This window comes from Ochotona curzoniae, unplaced genomic scaffold (assembly GCF_017591425.1).
Source record: "Ochotona curzoniae isolate NIBS_2020 unplaced genomic scaffold, NIBS_Ocur_1.0 scaffold_3208, whole genome shotgun sequence".
Lineage (NCBI taxonomy): Eukaryota > Metazoa > Chordata > Mammalia > Lagomorpha > Ochotonidae > Ochotona > Ochotona curzoniae.
In genome coordinates, this window is record NW_024467106.1 from 61015943 (window position 1) to 61034533 (window position 18591).

The window sequence follows — 18591 nt, forward strand, 5'->3', positions numbered from 1 at the left end:
GGGGCTGCCCAGGGCATCGCACCTGCTTTTCCTCGGCTGGGTAGGGACGTGCCCCAGCCCAAACTTCACTTGCTAAGGCGGCTCCAGTGAGCAGAAACCAATGGCAGGCAGTCTAGATTAGCACCCACCCGGCCTCCTCCGGCCTGGGCTGGGTGGGGCCAGAGGGAAGAGCGAGCTGGACTCTGGGCTCAGCGGTCCAGTAGAGGCCCCTGCTGGTGCACTCAGCAGGAGCGCCCAGTCAGAAGCAGGCAGGGCCCAGCCAGGCCCCAGGAGTTGGATCCGCTGCCACCCCCCAGCGTGGGGTAGGGGCAAAGGTCAGAGTCCAGACCCAAACCATCGGGGTGGAAGGATTTTGCTCTTTTGTCTTGTGGTACCTGCGGCATTGTACACCCTGAGAACTCAAAACCCTAATCACACACACACACACAAAAAAAAACACAGCGAAACCGCTGGTGGTGAGGATGAGAAGATCTGGGCAGGAGGCACCCGATGGGAGGGGCGCGTGGGGCTGCGGGGAGCCCCCCTTCCAGCGGCTGTAGGGTTGCCGGGGCGGGGCCCAGGCCTCCCCGCCCCTTGCATGACTACGCCCCGACCCCGCAAGGCCAGGGCCCGAGGCGCGGAGCGCGCAGGATGCGCGGGGCTGCCGCGACCCTCCGTGGCAGGGCTAGGCCCCGCAGGCGGGCCTGGGTCACCACCGCGCCCCCGTGGAGCCGCGCAGGTGAGGTCCTGGGGCCCTGAGCCCATTCTACAGACGGGAAAGGAGAGGGGGGAGTGGGCGCTGCCGGAGGTCGGGAGGCACTGTCTGGGTTGTCTGTGGAGACCTCGGACCCTTCTGGGGCTTCCGCGCACGGATCGGAAGCCGGACGCAAGCCGCTGAAAGCAGCAGCGGCTCCGTTTGCGAGTGGGAACCGGCCTCACCTGGTGGCACCTCGCGCGAGGTGGGTAGGGGCCGGCTGCTTGGGTGCAGGAGGCGGCGGCCGCGTCCTCGCGGGGCTCTGGCTGAGCCCCAGTCCCACGTTCCCGAAGGAGGAGCACGCAGGCTGTTAAGTTACTTTTAAAGTGTTAGTTTCGACAATGTGCTGAAGAGGCTACACCTGCAGTGCGGGGGGGGGGGGGGGGGGGCGAGGGGGTTCGAACGTGGGCTTTGCATTCCTGTTTCCACGTCTGAGCACTTCAGAAACAGAAACCAAACCGGAACCCGGTCTCAGCTGCCTCCAAGGTCGTGGGCACCACTCCCCAGGGGCCTGGGCGCGGGGTTCTAGCGTTCTGCACCAGGAGGAAGCTGAGGTCTGGAGGGCGGGGGCTAGGTCAGGCCCCAGGGGAGCCTGCAGTTCCCCAGGACGGGGGCCGGCTGGAGTAGGGGGAAGTGGTCGGTGGGGAAACTGAGGCACCGAAACTTAAGAGACCTTGGCAGCGTCCCCGCCAAGACTCTGACTTTGGTCTGTTTTGATAATGCATGTGGTGCTTAATTTGGTGCTGGGGTCCGGATCCCTTTGCTCCCACACTCCAGGAGGGCCTGTGAGTTGCTGCCTGAGGGAGACTTGCCAGAAGTGCCCCAGTGGTAGAGGGAGGGCCTGGGAGTGCCAAGGGTTCTGTTGTGTTTGCATACAAAGTGCTGCTTGGGAAAGGCACCTCAGTGGGGGATCTCAGCCCCTGGCCTGCCCTGACCTGGCTTGGCTCATCTCTGCTCCTCAGGCCCCAGAGCCTTTCAATCTTGCTATGTGAGCACTGACTAGGCACTGGATCCCTTGCTGGGGAGTTCTGGGGTCCTCGTTACCCCCTGCCTGAGTGTCCCTGTGTGCTCTGCTGTGGTGGACCCTGTGGACCTGCCACTAGGCTTGTGTGGAGCTCAGCGAGGGCTTTAATCCTGAGGCAGGGTGGTCATCTGGCACCAGCCCCAGCTTCTCCCTATGAAGGGATGGAAGGAGGCTGTGGGTGTTGGGGACATTTTCACATCCCCTAAGGTGACCGCCATGTCACCCCTAGAATGGACCTTGGGGGAAACTCCTCGAAGGGGGGCAGGGCACAGCAGGAGACTGTTAGACCAGGGAGGGCTTGCTCTGTGGGCCTCGTCTGGGCTTCCTCTCTAGCTCCACCACTGAGCTTTGCTGTGCCCATTTTACAGAGGGGGAGAATGAGGTTCAGCTGGAGCTCGTGTGAAGCAAGAAAGGCTGTGGGTCCCTGAGACCTGGCAGTAGCCTCATGCATGGCTGCTGGCTGCACTCCTGGAGGAGGCATACCTCTCTGGAAGCTGGAGGGACTGCGATGGGGAGGTGGGGGCACACTCGGCCTCCCCTGGAACCAGCCCAGTTCTGTCCTGGAGGGGAGGCCACAAAGTGAGGCAGCAGCGCAGGCTCTCCGGAGGACAGTGCCCCCTGAGGGAACGGAGCCTGCCTGCGGACAAGGTGTTGGGGCCACATGCCCTGCTGCTGGGGTCTTGTTGGGGTTCCGCTCCCTGAAGGACCTGTAGGTGTGTAAGTTGCCCTTAGACCTCCAGGGAAACAGAAAGCTTGGGCAACATCACACAGGGGCTCACTGTCAAGGCCTCGTGAGGCTGGGACCCAGAACTGCCTCCGCTCCATTCTCAGATCCTTGGCCAGCACCGCAGGGAGCGTTACAAGGTCAGGGTGTGGGGGCTGCGTGGGCGCCAGGAAGGAGGACAGAAGGGACTGGCCTGTGGTCCAAGGTTCCAGATAAAAGATTAACAAGCAAGGATCGTTCTGACTCTGAGAATCGTTCTGACTCTGAGAATCGTTCTAATTCTGCTGGCAGTGGGAGGCCCTGGCTGAAAGGGCCCCACCCAGGCCAAACCTGCATTCCTCCTTGTGCCAGGGTGAGGTGGGCTGAGCAGAATTGTCAGGTAGGCCGGCAGGGGATGTGGGGATCTGTAGGAGCACAGGGGAGTCGGGGTGGGGGGTGCTTTTTAGATTTTGAAGATTGATTTATTTGAAAGGCACAACAGCAGAGAGAGATCTTCCTTCGGCTTTCACCTGCTGCTTCACTCGCCAGTGGCTGCAGCAGCCAGATCTGGGCCGGGTAGAAGCTGGGAGCCAGGAACTCCATTTGGATGTCCCGTGTGGGTTGTCAGGAACCTAGGCACGAGGGACACGCTCTCCCAGGCACGTTAGGGCAGGGGTCCGCATTGGAAGTGATGCAGCCAGGACTGGTCTTGCGAGGTGGGATGCTGGAGTTACAGGCGGTGGCTTGACCGCCCCACCACAATGCTGGCCCCTTGTGTGACTTTAGTACTTGTTTGCGTCAAATTCATTTACTTAATTTTTTTCTGTTGATGTTCTCCCTGTTCTTTAAGATTTATTTGCATAAGGAAAAGTGGGCTTCCAGGAAGCAGTAAAAAAAAATGTCCTAGCACTGGGTGTGAAGGGCGAGGGTTCAGGGCTGGCAGGGCCTCCAGCATGGTTCCCCATCTCCTCTTCAGGTGCTGCATGCACAGAAGGGAGAATGGGGTGGCAGCAGTGTTCTTGCGGGTAGATTTTCAGCCATGGAGGGCAGGTGGATTTGCCTTGTTAGGCACAATTACAGTGCAGGGCTGTCAAGATGGCAGGCGCAGATGGCAAGGGTCTCGGCTGGAGGGTTGCCAAGGAGAGGCTGGCGGTCAGAAGACCTGTCTGAATAATCCAGGTGGGCCTGGTTCTGCAGCCATTGGGGACGTGGGGACCAGATCCTGCTGACCCTGTCTGCTGGGTGATGGTATGAAATGTGCCTGGGTAAGGGTATGGGTGAACCTGCACTGGCCAGAGCCCCTGGCACCATACTGCCCACCTCTTCCTGTGAGAAGGGCCATCTGGAGGGGCAGAGGGTCAGGGCAAGCTCACACTTGGCATGAGCAGACTTCAGCTTGCTCATCTGGAAGTAGAGTCATCCTGAAGGAAGAGATGGCAAGAGACCCCATCTGGCCTGGGGTTTGTGTGTGAAGGAAATCCTCTGGGTGTCATGGGCTGAGGGGTGGGATCCTGGTGGGCTTGAGCTCTTCTGAACCCATGGAGTAGGAGTCTGGGGACTGGGGTCCCCTGCGAGGCTAAAATCCTGGGGTGCTTGGGGATGTGGCCTTGTTAATATCCCACCTAGGGAGTAGTCCTGGATGCCAGCCTCTGCTCCTTGGGCTTCCCAGGGCAGTCACCCTTCTTGCCCATCTCACAGATGGGGAAGCAGAAGGTGAGTGAAATGAGGAATTTGGGCCTGGGACCTGCTGCAGGAGAGCGAGTGTGTCAGAATCAGGCTCCGGAACCGCAGCCAGCCTCTTCCACTTTACTTCTAAAGGAAAAGCTATGGCAGCCATGGCAGTTGGGGCTTTCTGCCTCCTGTGTGCTGGTGGCTGCATAGAGATAACATCTGATGCCAGGACTGCATTTCATGTCGTCCCCACCCCCGTTGTGTGCCCCCAGAATCTACCACCCCTCCCTCTCTGAGCCCTTTGCATGCTCTGTTCAGGCCCTCACACAGAGCTGGCCCTGATTTTGCTGGGTTTGTGTTCCAGATTGTGCTGCCCTTTTATTGAACTGGATGACAGGTCATAGGCTGGTGGCAGTCCCTTGTGGGTGGTGACTTCACCCTTCAAATCCTATGTTCATTGGTGAGACTCAGTACCGCGAGAGGGGCAGGCCCCGGGCATCCTGGGGACAGCCTGGTTTTGGGCTCCTAGGCGCACGCACGCTGGGCCTGTGCAGCTGTCTGAGAACTGTGGCCCTCCCCCAGCGGAACCCGAGGCGACAGCTCAGGATGTGGCTGTTGACAGACCAAGTGCAAACCCAGACGGGCCCTCTCCATGCCCCACCCTCTCCCCACCCGGCCATCCATGTGGCTGTTTCTCAGATACACTTAGGGGAAGTCTAGCGGTTTCCTTACTGGAGATGTCATTTCACCCAGGCCCTGCCCCCTACTCCTGCCTGGCTGGGACTGCGTTTGCAGGTAGAGACACAGGCCCAGGGTGGGACATGACCAGGGGTCCCCCCACTGTCTGGGTGCAGGTGGGGTGGTTCTGGCCAGGACTCACAGGCAGGTGGAAGATGAGGCTTCTCTAGCCAGCCCCGAGTGGCTGCTGTGGCTTGGTTCTGTGTGGGCACCTGCCACAAGTCAGTTCTGGGACAGCAGAAGTCAAGTTTTTTTGTTTTTAATTGGGAAGTCACATATACAGAAAGGAGAAAAGACAGAGAGGAAGATCGCCCATCTGTTGATTCACTCCCCAAGTGGCCGCAAAGGCTTGGTGCTGAGCCAATTGGAAGCCTGGGGTCTGGAGCTTCTTCCGGGTCTCCCATGCTGGTACAGGGTCCCAAGGCTCTGGGTGATCTTTGACTGCTTTCTCAGGCCAAAAGCAGGAAGCTAGATGGGAAGTGGGGCTGCTGGGATTAGAACCGGCACCCCTATGGGGTCCCGGTGTGTGCAAGGTAAGGACTTCAGCCGCTAGGCTACCACACCGGGCCAAAGGGTGTCAAGTGTTTATAGCTAACACCCAACTGCATTCTCCCTGTGACACTGGCCCAGCCAACTGGTCACTTGTACCCATTCCTCCATCTCTCTGTCCACATCTCCAGATATTTGTTCAGCTTCAAAGGGTGAATTTGTGCCTAGAGGCTGGACCGTGGACCCAGCCAGGCACTGAGGTAGGTGCCAACGGAGGCCACAAGTTCTTTCAGCACCACCACCCCAGCTCCTGCTGACCTCTCACTGCCTCTCCCCAACAGCTGCTTCCAAACCTCTCCCTGAAAGGGCCCCTCTTGGAGGGCCACCAAAACAGAAAAATGAGGAAGTCACTGCTCTAAATCAGGGACCAGGAAGTAGTAGCACTGTGGCATCCTAGGAGGAATCATGTGGCTGGCCTGCGGCTGCCCATGCTGCAAGACCCCACACCCACAGCTCTGACCACCAAAGCTGTCCCGAGCCAGACATGAGTGCCCTGGAAGAGCCTGGCGGGGAGCAGTGTGTGACTGTCCCCTATGAGGGCCTTCACTCACTACTTCCTTGATGTCTACAGACACCGAGCTAGGGGTCAGATCTTGAAGCCTGAAGCCTGACTCTGCTGCCTGCTGGGAGCAGCATGACCGTGGCCAGTGCAGGTCAGCTCTGGGTCTGGGGGTGAAAGGCTCCTGGGTTAAAGGTGCTCTCATAGGATATAGGTCCTGATGGGAGGTGCTGAACTCACCACGGTTGTGACCTTGGAAGGTCCTTCTGTGGCCGTCAGAGTTTTGCTGGAAGGTCGTCAGGAGAGGCTCTGCTCACCACATGACCCCCTCCATGTGTTCTGCCATTACCATCTCCTGCCTGTGCAGAGCTCAAACACGGGCTGCCTCGTCCTGGATGCAACGCTCCAAAGCCATGAGCCAAATGAGGCCAGCAGGTGTTCCTTAGTGATGGGCAAGCTGACTGGTGCGCCTGGGTTACAGAAGGTAGCTGAGTCCAGGGCTTCAGAACTGTTCTTCACACAGGACCCTTAGGCAATGCTAGCCCACTGACCCCTCCTGCACAGACCCTCCCTTTTCAGCACCCTGACCCCTGGAAGCTGTTTCTGTTTCTTATGTACTCCCACCAACCTGGGGGTTGGCATGTTTTTATCTTGACCCAGTAGAAGGTTAAAAAAAAAAACAAACTTAGGGTTTTTTTTTTTAATTAAGATTAATCAATTTATTTGAAAGTCAGACTTAGAGAAATCTTCCATCTACCTATTTGTTCCTGAAATGGTCTCTGTGGTTGGGGCTGGGCCACGCAGGAGCCAGGAACTTCTTCTAGCCTCCCACGTGGGTGCAGGGGTCCAAGCACTTGGACCATTCTCCCCTGTTTTCCCAGGTGTGTTAGCAAGGTGCTAGGTCAGAATTTTTGCAGCATCTGACATTTGAACCAGCACTCAAATGAGATGCCAGCAGTGTAGGTGGCAGTAAGCCAGTTACATCACAATGTAGGCCCTAGTGTTTTTTTTTTTTTTGAAAGATTTGTTTATAGCCTTGGCTATCATAGGCATTCAGAGAGGAACCAATAGCTGGAAGATCTCTTTTGTCTCTGTTGCTCTGCTTTTCAAATAGAAACCATTTTAATGGCTTTATTGAAGTATTCACCTACTATACAGTTCGCCCATTTGAAGTCTACAACTCAGTAACTTTGAGTGCACTCACAGACATGCGCAGTTTTCACCCTCGTCAAATGCCGAGTAGTTTTATTTCCCTGAAAAAGACACCACCACCCTGAGCAGTCACCACTCAGCTCTCCCAGCAACCAGCCTTTGGCGTCCTGGATCTCTGGGTTTGCCTGTGGTGGGTGTGGTATACAAATGGGATGCAAATGAGCGCATGGGGCCTTTGGGACCCGTTTGTTTTCTCAGTGAAATGTTTTCAAGGTTCATCTGTGGGTTAGTGCTTGCTTCCTTTGTACTGTTGTAGAGTATTCCATTGAATAGATGGACTGTGCTGTGTTGATCCATGTATGTATGGGTAGACAGACATTTAGGTATTTCAACTTTTTGGTTACTATAAATAATATTGCAATGAATATTCTTGAGAGACTTTGTTATTGCTGTTGTTTTACAGCTTTTATTTATTTGGCAGGCAGAGACAGAAAAAGAAATCTACCTGCTGATTTAGTCCCAAATGTCCACAGCAGCCAGAGCTGGTCAGGCTGAAGCTGGGAGCCAGGAGCTCAGTCCACCCAGCCCACGTGGGGACAGTGACCCAGCGGCCTGAGTCATCACCTGGCACCTCCTAGGGTTGGTGGCATGGGAAGTGGAGCCAGGACTGGGAACCTTGACTCTTGAAGTGAGATGCACCAAACACCTTCCCCCTGGTGTATGAGTTTTTGTGAGGACGTGTATTTTCACTTCTCGTAGAGGAATTTTATATAGCTCTGGAAAATTACCAGACTGTTTTTCCAAAGCCCCGGCTTTGACAGACCACCCTCTGACAGTCTGGCAGCCCCTGAGGTCCCAGTTTCTCCTCATTCTCCCCAAACTTTCTACTGCCTTCTTCATGTATGGGTGACTTGGTGAAGTAGCAGCCATTGTGGTTTAATTTGCATTTCCCCAAAGGTTAATAATGTTGAGTTTTTTTCATATGCCTCTTGGCAGCCTTTGGAATGTCTTTAAAGAAATGTCCATTCAGATGCTTGGCCCATTTTTAAATGTGGTCATCTGTTACAGTTGAGTTGTAATCATTTTTTTAAGTTTATTTTATTTTTTTTTATTTGAAGCATAGACAAACAGGCAGATTCTCCATCCCCTGGTTCACTCCCCAGAGTGAACAGTGTAAACAAAGAGAACAGGCAAGACCAGGCCAGGAGGCCAGGGCCCTGTCCAGGTCTTGCACATGGATGCTAGGAAGTCACGTGAGCCATCCCTGAGTATCGCCCAGGAAAGTTGGATCACAAGTAGAGACAGAGTGAGAAAGAGTGATCTTCCATCTACTGATTTACTCCTCAAATGACTGAAACAACCAGGGCTGGGCCAGACTGAAGCCAGGAACCAGGAACTCCATCCTGGTCTCCTGCCTGGGTGGCAGAGGACTGAGCACTTGGACCATCTTGTATCAGCTTCCTAAGTGCGTTAGCAGGAAGGTGATGCATTGGAAATGGAAATCAGCACTCCAGTAGAGCATGCCAGCTTTGCACATGGTGGCTTATCACACTATATCACACCAGTCCCTGTGGTTGCTTATTATATAACTTGGTTTAACTACTTAGGTCACAGTAGTTTTTAGAGAGTTTGTAAGACTGTTCTATGTATAATGCAGCCTACCGCTCTGAGCTTGCAGTGGTAAAGGCTTCTTCCCTCTGCTCCCGTGGTGTTGTGACAAGTGTTACAGGAAGGGCAGCTGAGGAGCTGGGAAGCTTGGCTGTGTCACATGAGGCTCACTGAGCAGCCAGACATCCTTGCCTGACCCCCAGGGGACAGGACAGTCCTGGCTGGAGGTGTCAAGCCTGGAGTATAAGGTCAGGTTGGTCAGGTCACAGTGGGCTGGTGGGAAATGTTGGGATCCATGGGACTCTGTGTGCCCAAGCCTCTGTCTCCATCATCTTGTCTTTGCAGGCACAAAGCCAGCAGGCTTGCCTCTGCTGCGGGCTACTGGTCAGTCTTTGTCTCAGCACGTAGTGGGCACTGGTACAACCTGCTGGGCCTATGCAGTCAGTGCTCAAAAATGAGAAACATCTAATTAGGGACCAGCTTTGTGGCATAGCAGGTTAAGGAGCTGCTTGAGATGCTGGCATTCTGTGTCGGTGTGCTGGTTTGTGTCATGGAGTTCCTTGCGTCCTGGTACCAGGAGACCTGCTAGAGGCTTAGCAGTGTCATCACATACTCTACAATCTAGAAGACAGCTCCAGTGCCTGGCCCTAGGGACAGCAGGTCAGACTGGAGGCCTCTCACTCAGTGGAGGGCTTTGGTGCTGAGAGAAGGAGCCAGTTGCCATGAGATACAGAGCATGAGGAAACTCAAGAGAGGCTCCAATCCAAGGTCTGACAGTTGAAACTCATTGCCTTGGCATCTGATGAAGATGGTGGTGGTAGTGTGTGTGGAGGGTCACGTGACACTCAGCCTGGAGGTAGGGGGGATGCCATTAATGCTCTAAGGCCCTCCCACTTAAGACTTGGCTTTGCGAGTCTTGCATGAATTCCAGAGCCAGATCACGTGCAAACCTGTGGCAGTGTGTGGGAGGAAGTGACACTGACTCTGCATCTCTGCCCTGCGGTGGGTGCGTTGTGTGGCCTCAGTAGGTGACAGCACCTCCTCCCCCGTTTGCTTTTATCTGTCTGCTGTAGTGATATGTGGTGGGTTGGCATGCAGAGTGATGAGGTAGCACTTGTAAAACATGCATAGCAGTGTCCTGTACCCAGTAAGCCTCTTCTAAGTGCCAGCTGCTCTCATTACTGTGTTATAAACGTTCTTGGGACTGGAGACTTGCCTGGCTGTCAGGTCTCCTCATATCGCATTTCAGAGTGCCTAGGTTTGATAACCTGGCTCCGTCTGCTGCCTGCCCGCTTCACAGTGGTGATGGCTTCATGTGCTTGGGTCCCAGGTTAAGTTCCTGGATCCTGGCTTCAGCCTGACCCAGCTCTGACCTTTTCTGGGCCGTCCTCTTCTGCTTTGCCAGGTACATTAGCAGGGAGCTGGTTCGGAAGTGGAGCAGCCAGGACTTGAACCTGCACTTTGCTATGGGATGCTGGTGTCACAAGCTGCAGCTTAAGCAGGAAATGTTCATTCGTTCTTTCTTTCACACCTGCATGCATGCAGCAAACCTAGCAGCATAGTACATGGAAGACCCCGGTGTCCCTGACCCTGGCGCCCCCTGCCTGGGGAAGGGTTGGATTTATTGTACAAGGTGTGGAAAGGTTGGTGAGACTGCACTGTTGAGTGCCCTGTGGCCATTTTCCTAGAGGATCCCCAAGTGTTACACTGTTGTGTTCTTTGCATGCTAAGCCCCCTCCCGAGTCAGAACCCTATGGTACAGTGATGCTGGGTTCCTGGGAGTCTGTAAAATGTTCCCAGGCTCAGGGAGTCTCTGAGAACAAGGGTATCTGTTAGGGTCAGGTCCTAGGAGGCACAAATTCCAAGGTGGAGTCCTCCCTCCCAGGAGGGACAGCCAGGCTCCGGGGCGTTCCCTCACGGGGCCCAGACCCCACCCAGTATGGCTTCAGTGTGTGATCAAGGGTGGCAGTAGCTGTGTTCCAGCAGTGGTTGTGGGTGAGGGACCCAGGAGCCTAAGGATATGTTCTCGGGCACCAGTGCTGGAAAGCAGACCTGTGACCCGAGGAAATGCATCTGTGTTCTGGATGCTGGGAAGCAGCTGTGTCCACTGAGTGGGGAGAACTGGGCCATCCTTCTGAACTTCTGGTCACAGCTTCTCCAGTCTGCCACTCTGCCAGCTGCTACACACCCTGAAAACCCTGCTTCAATGGTACTCTTCTTGGGGAGAGCCTTCCCTGATAGCCCCACCCTCAGATGTAGTTGCCACAGACCCCTGCCTCTGCTGCCAGTGCCTCCTGGTCTCCCCTAGGGGTGGGCTTGCTGAGGACCAGGCCTAGCCGGGCTGCCCCCCAGGAGCTCGATGGTGTGTCCTTCCCAGCCATGCCACTGCAGGAGTCCCTGGGCTTCAAGGTGGCCGTGATTGCCTCCATCGTGAGCTGTGCCATCATCCTGCTCATGTCCGTGGCCTTCCTCACCTGCTGTCTCCTTAGATGCATGAAGAGGAGTGAGCAGCGGCGTTCTAACAGGTACATGGCATTGCCCAGGGCTGGGCTGGGCTGGGCTGGGCCTGGGGGAGCACTCCTGGCATGGGAGGAACAGACACAGGCTTCACAGAACTTTCAGTTCTGATCCAGGCCTCCTAGTTAGCAAGCAAACCCAGTGGTACACTGGTAGTCGTGGCAGGGCAATGCCCAGGTCTGTGAGGAGCTTAGCCAGGCAGTGGGGCACTGAGGACCCTTCAGCCTGTGCAGAGCGTGGTACAGCCATCAAAAGTAGAATTGGGTAACATGACCCATCTTTCTGCTGCTTTCCAGCTGCCAGTGCAGGCTTTATAAGAAACTGACTGCCAGGCCTCACACACCACACACACACCACACACACACAACACACATACCACACACACACCACACACACACACACACATAACACACACCACACACACACACCACACACACACAACACACACCACACACACACACACACGACACACACACACACACACACACACACACAACACACATACCCTGCACCTTGTGGGCAGCACCCAGGCTCTGTGGAGCACACAGCTGCCTCCGTGCACTGTGGCTAGGGGTGCGCGCATGCTCAGGGCCCTTCTTCCTGACTCCTGCACAGGTCAGCCCAGCTGTGGCACCAGCTGAGAGGTGAGGACCTGGAGACAGTGCAGGCTGCGTATCTGGGCATCAAGGGGCTCAACTTCAACAACAGCAACAGCAGCCCGAGGAACCAGCGTGCTCAAGCGCATGACAATCACAGCTTCACCAGGTGAGCAGGGGCTGGGATGGGAGTGACTGCACCTTGGAATCCCAATTCACCCTCCAAAGGTGGTCCTTCTAGTCCCCTGATGTGACTATGATGTCCTGGCCCTGATGGTCTGCACCCCCTCTCCTTCCCCACCTACACCTGTATTGCCGTCAACGCTGGCTGGACACCTGCGGTCCAGGATCATGTGCAATCCTGGACCACCGTAGAGGGACTTTCCTGGCATGGGCTTCTGAGTTCTGGCCGGTGATCTTGCACAGAGATGCCCACCTCACTCTGTCTGGTGTTGACCAAGCTGAGTTACACATTTCTGAGCAGGCGTACATGCAGATGTTACACACTGGCCAGGCTGTCCCTGCTGGGTATGCTGCTGTGGTCTCTTGGTTGAGACAAGTCTCCAGGTCCCCTACTATCAGTATGTGAAAAAGGGCTCAGCATCCGGCATGGTCCTGCTGGGCCTCTCGGGTTGGAGCTGAGGCACCGTGGCCTTGGCCGTTCTGTTACGATTCTACAGAAAAGGCATCAGCTCTTTCTGTGTCTCTTCTTTTTTTCTTTCTTTTTTTTGTTTGTTGTTGTTGTTTTGTTTTGTTTTTGTTTTGCTGTCTTAACATCACTCTGAACTCTTGGATTTTTCTCCCACCTAAAACTTGTTTTGGGAACATGTCATAAATACACAGTAGAAAGAACAGTGTGTGGAACTCCCTGGCTCTCTCCCACCTTACAGTCACCTGTAGGCCCAGCCATGTCACTACCCTGCATGCTTTCCATGGGCTGCAAGTCCAAGTTAGTGTCCCCTGACATGCCACCTTGTGTGGTGGTCCCAGGCCTGTGTCCTCCCTCTCTGGGGGACCCTGAAGTCAGCACTGTTCCAGGAGCCCTACTCATACGGTGGATCAGGGGCCAGTGCTGCCCGGATGCTTCCACTAAGTCTGCATGTGTGCCCCTGCTCCCCGCCCAAGGAAGAGCTCAAGGAGCACTGGCCACCAAGGTCATTGTTGTTCTTGTCCTTGTGTGGGCCAGGACACTGGGACAAAGGCCATGGCCTGTGCCATCCTGTGTGCATGAGAGACGTGCTGGAGCCAGCCAGTGGCTGCGGGAAATCAGTCCTCTTTCCTGTTGCCCCACCCAAAGCCCCAAGTGCCTGTGAGGTCATAGAGGCCTCAGCAGACACGCCACCTGCAGCCTCTGGCCACAGTTGGCTACAGCCTGGCCTGAGGCCACCTCCCTCTCATTCTTAGCAGCTACCTATCTTGGTCCGTCCTCTGCTGTTAATCGCTCAGAACCACAGACTGGCTAAGCTGTAAAGGAAGCAGGTTTATGTGGCTCCAGCTCTGCTGCATGGGGGAACAGCATCTAGCAGTGGCCTTGATGGCAGGGCATTGTCTGGGCAGAGACTGGGCATGTGCACCTTTGTGTGGAGTGAGCGTGTGTGCACCTGTGTATGGAGTATACACGTGTGTGTCCACCTTTGTGCAGAGTGAGCACATGTGTGTGGAGTGTGCACGGGAGTGTGTGCCCCTGTGTGTTTCTCTTCTGATCTCCTTTTACAGGCTGTCCAGGGCTTCCCCCATGATGAGTTCATCCACTCACCATCACCTCCCAAAGGTTGCCCTCCCTGCCCCAAACACCACAATCAGCTGAAGCTTCCACTGTGCTTCTCTAACAGAGGGATTCATTTCAACCTGTGTGAACATGGGATTGCTCAAAACCATAGCACCTCATACTATTTCAGATGTTCTAAGATCCCTTTAGATCTCCGCCAGGAACCTGTCAGGCTGTGGGGGTGTGTCTTTGTGCTTCAAGCTATTGTTTGTTTCATTCTCTCAGAAAATTATCTTATTTAGTTGAATTGCAGAAAGGAAGACATACAGAGATCTCCCATCCAGTGACCCAGTCCCCAGATGCCCGCGGTGGTTGGGCTGGACCAGACCCAAGCAGGGAACACAATTCAGGTCTCCCACATGGGTGTCAGGGACCAGCCATTTGCACCATCACCCAGTGCCTTGCAGGGTATGCATTAGCAAGGGGGAAACAGTAAGAAAAAACAGCCAGGACTCAAACGCAGACACTTAGTTGTGGTCCCCGCACAGCATCTTAGCCACTGAGCCACATGCTGATAGACCTCTGGGAGAGCCTAGGAAAGAGCTGAGGTCTTTGTCCAGGATTCCAGGACAAGCGAGTTCAGCTCCATTCCTGCCACAGCCATGGAGCCTGTGAGTATTCCTGCTGTGCCTGCTCGCTGCTATCTGTGCAGCAGCTCTAAGTGCCGCAGGTGTTTGCTGTGGAGGGAGGCCTGTTTTCTCCATACCTGGCCAGTAGGAGTCACTTTTTGGCTGTGCTGGAATTGACCTGCTGATGCTTTCCTCCCAGCGACTGGGGGCTCCTTGACTAAGGGGAGAACCCAGCCCACAGATCTGGTGCAAGTTTCCCGGGGCTTTTTAGACGCCTGCCTTTGTGTGTAGTCACATCTCCTAGGCTGCTTCCAAAGCCTCTCCCTTTCCCCTCTGAGATCCTGTCCTCAGTACAGAGCTGCAACAGGACTGACCTGTGTCACCACTAGGAAAGTCCCTCAGGGAGGGGCAACGTGGTGTCCTGCCTGCTGGCCCCAGCTGTGGCTGGCCTGAATGGGAAGTTCAGGGATTCCTGGGGTACGCACCCAGGGGTGCCAGCTGTTAGACCTGAGGACGTGTGCTGTACACAGATGGGCCCCTTCCTGTGGAGCGGGAGAGGTCTCAGGATGGGATGCCTGAGGGTGCCCAGAGGGGCTTTAGGAGGCAAGTCCAGAGGCCACTCAGAATCTACTCCAGTCATCCAGCTCAAGAAACAGGAAGTAGAAGTGAGGCCAAGAGGGAGTAGCAAGGAATGCTTGGAGCAGACTTCTCCCAAGCTCTCCCTCACGTGGGGACCCCTGCTTAGCATTCTGCTCAAGTCGGTAGGGACTTTGATTCTGGCTCTGTTGTGGGGTGTGTGAGAGATCACACTGAACCCAAGTATAGGATGTTAGGAGGAGTCTACCGCCCAAGCCTGGTGACAGCAGCTCCCACTACACTCCAGGAGCCATTGCACTGAGCAACACGAGTCAGGGGTTTTTAAACCCTCATCCTCCAACCAGATTGAGAGCCACACAGTACAAAGTTTCCATGTACAGGAAACAGGAAGGGAGTTACCAGAGCCCAAAGTTTTCCTGTAGTTAACTCACCTAAGGTAACACAACGGGAGGAGCCCGGTGTGCCCAGCCTCCAGAGCAATTTCCATGCTGTCAGTTGTTGCAAATGGTGCAGAAGACAGGAGGGGCAGGATGTACTTTTTGTGCCTTCAGTTAACCTGAATGGTGCCAGAGGAGGTAGGAAGGGTGCGGTCTGGAAACTCCATTTCAGTTTGCTGTCAATTAACCTGACACGCCATGTGTGCCATCAATGGGGGCGCGCCATTACAGCTCTACCCACCGTGGTACATCACCCGCCTCTCAAGCAAGGCCCAGGCTGCCCAGTGGGTCCTCGGTTGTCCTTCTGGAGGGCAGGTTTGCCCTTTGCGCTTGCTCTTCTTTCATTAACCCTTTCCTGTGGTATGCCAGGCCCTCGCACACGTTCACTCTTAAAGAGGACCTCATTTTGCTGGTAAAGAACTCTATAGTCTGGATTCCCTTAGTCCAGCAACTCACTCACCCGGCGCCTCCCTTCTCTGCCTTCCTTTCCATTTAACTTACTCTCTGACCTGGCAGGTCATTTCTTGATCCCTATGCCTAGAGTTGTTTCTGTGTTGTGTTGTTTTCTGAGGATTCGGTGTGGGTGGAAGGCTTCCTGGAAACCTCTATACCTGAGGGAAAGGCACTAGGGTACAGGGAGCACGTGAGAGCCTGGGCGGGTGGGGCAGAGTGACCAGATGTCCTAGTGCAGCCAGGGTCCCGTGAGCCTGACAAGTGGCGTATTTGTGTTTGGGACTGCAGGAGCTCCAGGAATGCAGAGGGTGCTGAAGGAGGTGGGCTGACTCCAGGGTGGGGCTGGCAGGGGGGGAGGATGGATCCTCCTCCTCGGACACGCCAGGCCTAGCAGCAGGCTGCTGGAAGTTTACATACCCTCTGCATAAGCCCTGTCAGCCCCTTCCTGCCTTCTAGCATCTGGGGCCCTGGCCACCCCCTGCTCCTGTGAAGGAGGGACACAGGGTCCAGTTGGCAGCAGGACCTCCAGCCCTCGGGACAGTGGTCTGCCCTGATGCCCAGATCCCCGTACAGGTGCACCTTTTCGCTTTCCCCAGTTCACGTCTTTTCTCCCCACAGAGAGCTCGAAGGCATCCGAGACCTGGACGGTGTGACCCGCAGCGTGGACAAGGACCTCGGGAGCCTTGCACTCGGTGCTGTGAGCCCCAGCGGCCCCTCCAGCAGCTCCCACGCCTGTGTGATGGTGCACACAGAACAACTTGGACAGACCCTCTCTGCACCTGGGCCAAGCACAGCTCACTTTCCAGGATGACCACGCTGCCAGGGCCAGTGTCACCATCCACACTGGGAGAACCAGGCTGACGGACCACCCAGCTGATCACCCGCAACGGAGCGTGTCTAGCTAGAGACTGGTCTGAGAAGTCAGCCTTTGGGTGGAAGGCCTCCCGGGGTTGCCTTGGTGCTGAGTGCTGGGGGCCCAACGGGGAGTGGTCGGTCCCGAGGAAGCCCAGCTACAGTGATTTTATAGTGGTTCATTCGCAGCTCCTGCTTGGGTTGGCACCGTGGTGCAGCCTCCCTCTAACCAGGGTTCCTTAGAGACTGGGAGACTTTTCAATCAGATCTAGTTTTTTGCATAGTAGATTAAGAGCAATAAACTTCCTTTCAGCAACTGTAGGTGGTGACCTTGGCCTCTTCCTCAGCAGAACATGCCGCTATGGAACTGGAGACCCACGGAGGGCTCCACGCACCCTGTTAAGATTTTTTTTTTTTAAGATTTTTAATTTATTTTTATTGGAGAGACAGAGAAGATGATCTTCCATCTGCTGATTCACTCCCCCAAGTAGCCACAACAGCTGTAGCTGAGCTGACCCGAACCTTGGAGCCTGGAGCTTCCTCCAGGTCTCCCACGTGGGTACAGGGTCCCAAGGCTTTGGGCCGTCCTCTACTGCTTTCCCAGGCCACAAGCAGGGAGCCTGATGGGAAGCAAAGCCATGGAAATACATACATATGGGAACCCGGTGCATACAACATGAGAGCTTTAGCCACTAGGCTACCGCGTCGGGCCTATGGTGCAGTTCTGATGCTGAAAGATGCAGAGGTAGAGGGGGTCGCTGGCCTGAGTGTCCAGTCCTCCACCTAACCAACCTCGTAGTGACACAGCGGTGCAGTTGCTTGTTACTCTATCAGTACACTGGGTCTCCCAGGCCCCACTGGGCAGTAGTCACTCGACGTGTCTGCTGTCAGCCCATGGCTCACACGTGGGTCATGCTGAAGCTGGGCCATGCTCAGGTCGGGGCTGTGCCTGGCTGCCAGGAGTGACCTCGTGTGTGCAAGGTGAGACTCCTGGGGCACGCCCCAGCTGAAGGCCTTGTGTTTGGCCATCGAGACCCTGACCTTGGCCCTCATACCCTGTTGCTTCTGCTGTGTTCTGTTCATCAGGAACCAAGTAAACTCCAATGATGGAGGGGATGCTGGACTTCACTGCCTGGTAGGGGTCCTGGGTCTGGTTTCTGTTACTATGACAACATACCAAAGCAAGCTACTTATGAAGATATTCTTAACCTCTTAAGACCTTCTGTCTGCTGGTTCAGTTCCCAAAAGCCCTCAGCAGCCAGTCCCAGACCACACTAAAGCCAGGATCTTCAACATGGGTGGAAGGGATCCAATCCCTGAGCCATTTTCTGCTGCCTTCCAGGGTGCACATGCACAGGAAGTTGGCCTAGAAGCAGAGGCAGGACTTGAGCCCAGCACTGTCACACAGGATACAGGTGTCCTATGGTGGCTAAGCTGCACCACAACGCCCACTCCCTTTCATGTGAAGTGATTCAGGCTCCTTTTAGAATTACCTTCCTGTCCCTCTCCAGGGCAGCCCCAGTGACCTCAACAGCTCTTAAAGGCTCCACCATGCTGGGGCTAAGCTCCCAAAACTTCAGGGACACTCCAGCCACGTCTAAACCAGAGCAGGGGAGGAGTGACAAAAAGCTGGCAGAGCTGCTTTAAAGTTCAGTCGCTGTATTGGAGCACCTGCTTGGGCCACAGCTGCTTTGCTTCCAACCCATCTCCCTGATCATGTGCCTGGGAGAGCAGCAGAGGATGGCCTAAGTGCTTAGACTCCTGTCCCTTGTGTGGGAGACCCGCATGGAGTACTGGGGGCCCGGCTTCCTTCTTGTGGCTGTTGTAGTCACATACAGAGTTAGACCAGCGGCTATGAGAGCTCTCCCTGTGTCTCTTGTCTTTCCCTCTGTCACTCTACCTTTCAAAAAAAAAATCCTTAAAAATAAATAAAACCCAGGAACTTGTTAGAGTGAAACTTAACTCCCCTCAGGACTGGTTCACAGAGCAGACCTGTGTGCGCATGTTCAGGACTTGGTCTCAGACATTTGTGCCTGCTGCCACTTCAGATAAACCCAGACCTCATACTATAGCTCCAGGCCCCCCTTTATCACCTCTGAGCCTCATGGTTGTCCTGGGCCAGTTT

At 55.1% G+C, this 18591-nt stretch overlaps 1 protein-coding gene across 1 annotated transcript; it reads left to right on the plus strand.

Annotated features, from left to right (window-relative positions):
• Positions 1 to 592: 592 nt before the first annotated feature.
• SUSD3 (sushi domain containing 3) lies at positions 593 to 16785 on the plus strand. Its single transcript, XM_041004523.1, has 4 exons — positions 593 to 718; positions 11055 to 11202; positions 11810 to 11959; positions 16233 to 16785. Exons 1-4 carry the CDS (start codon positions 631 to 633, stop codon positions 16423 to 16425), a joined length of 579 nt encoding a protein of 192 aa, XP_040860457.1. The 5' UTR covers positions 593 to 630; the 3' UTR covers positions 16426 to 16785.
• Positions 16786 to 18591: the final 1806 nt, after the last annotated feature.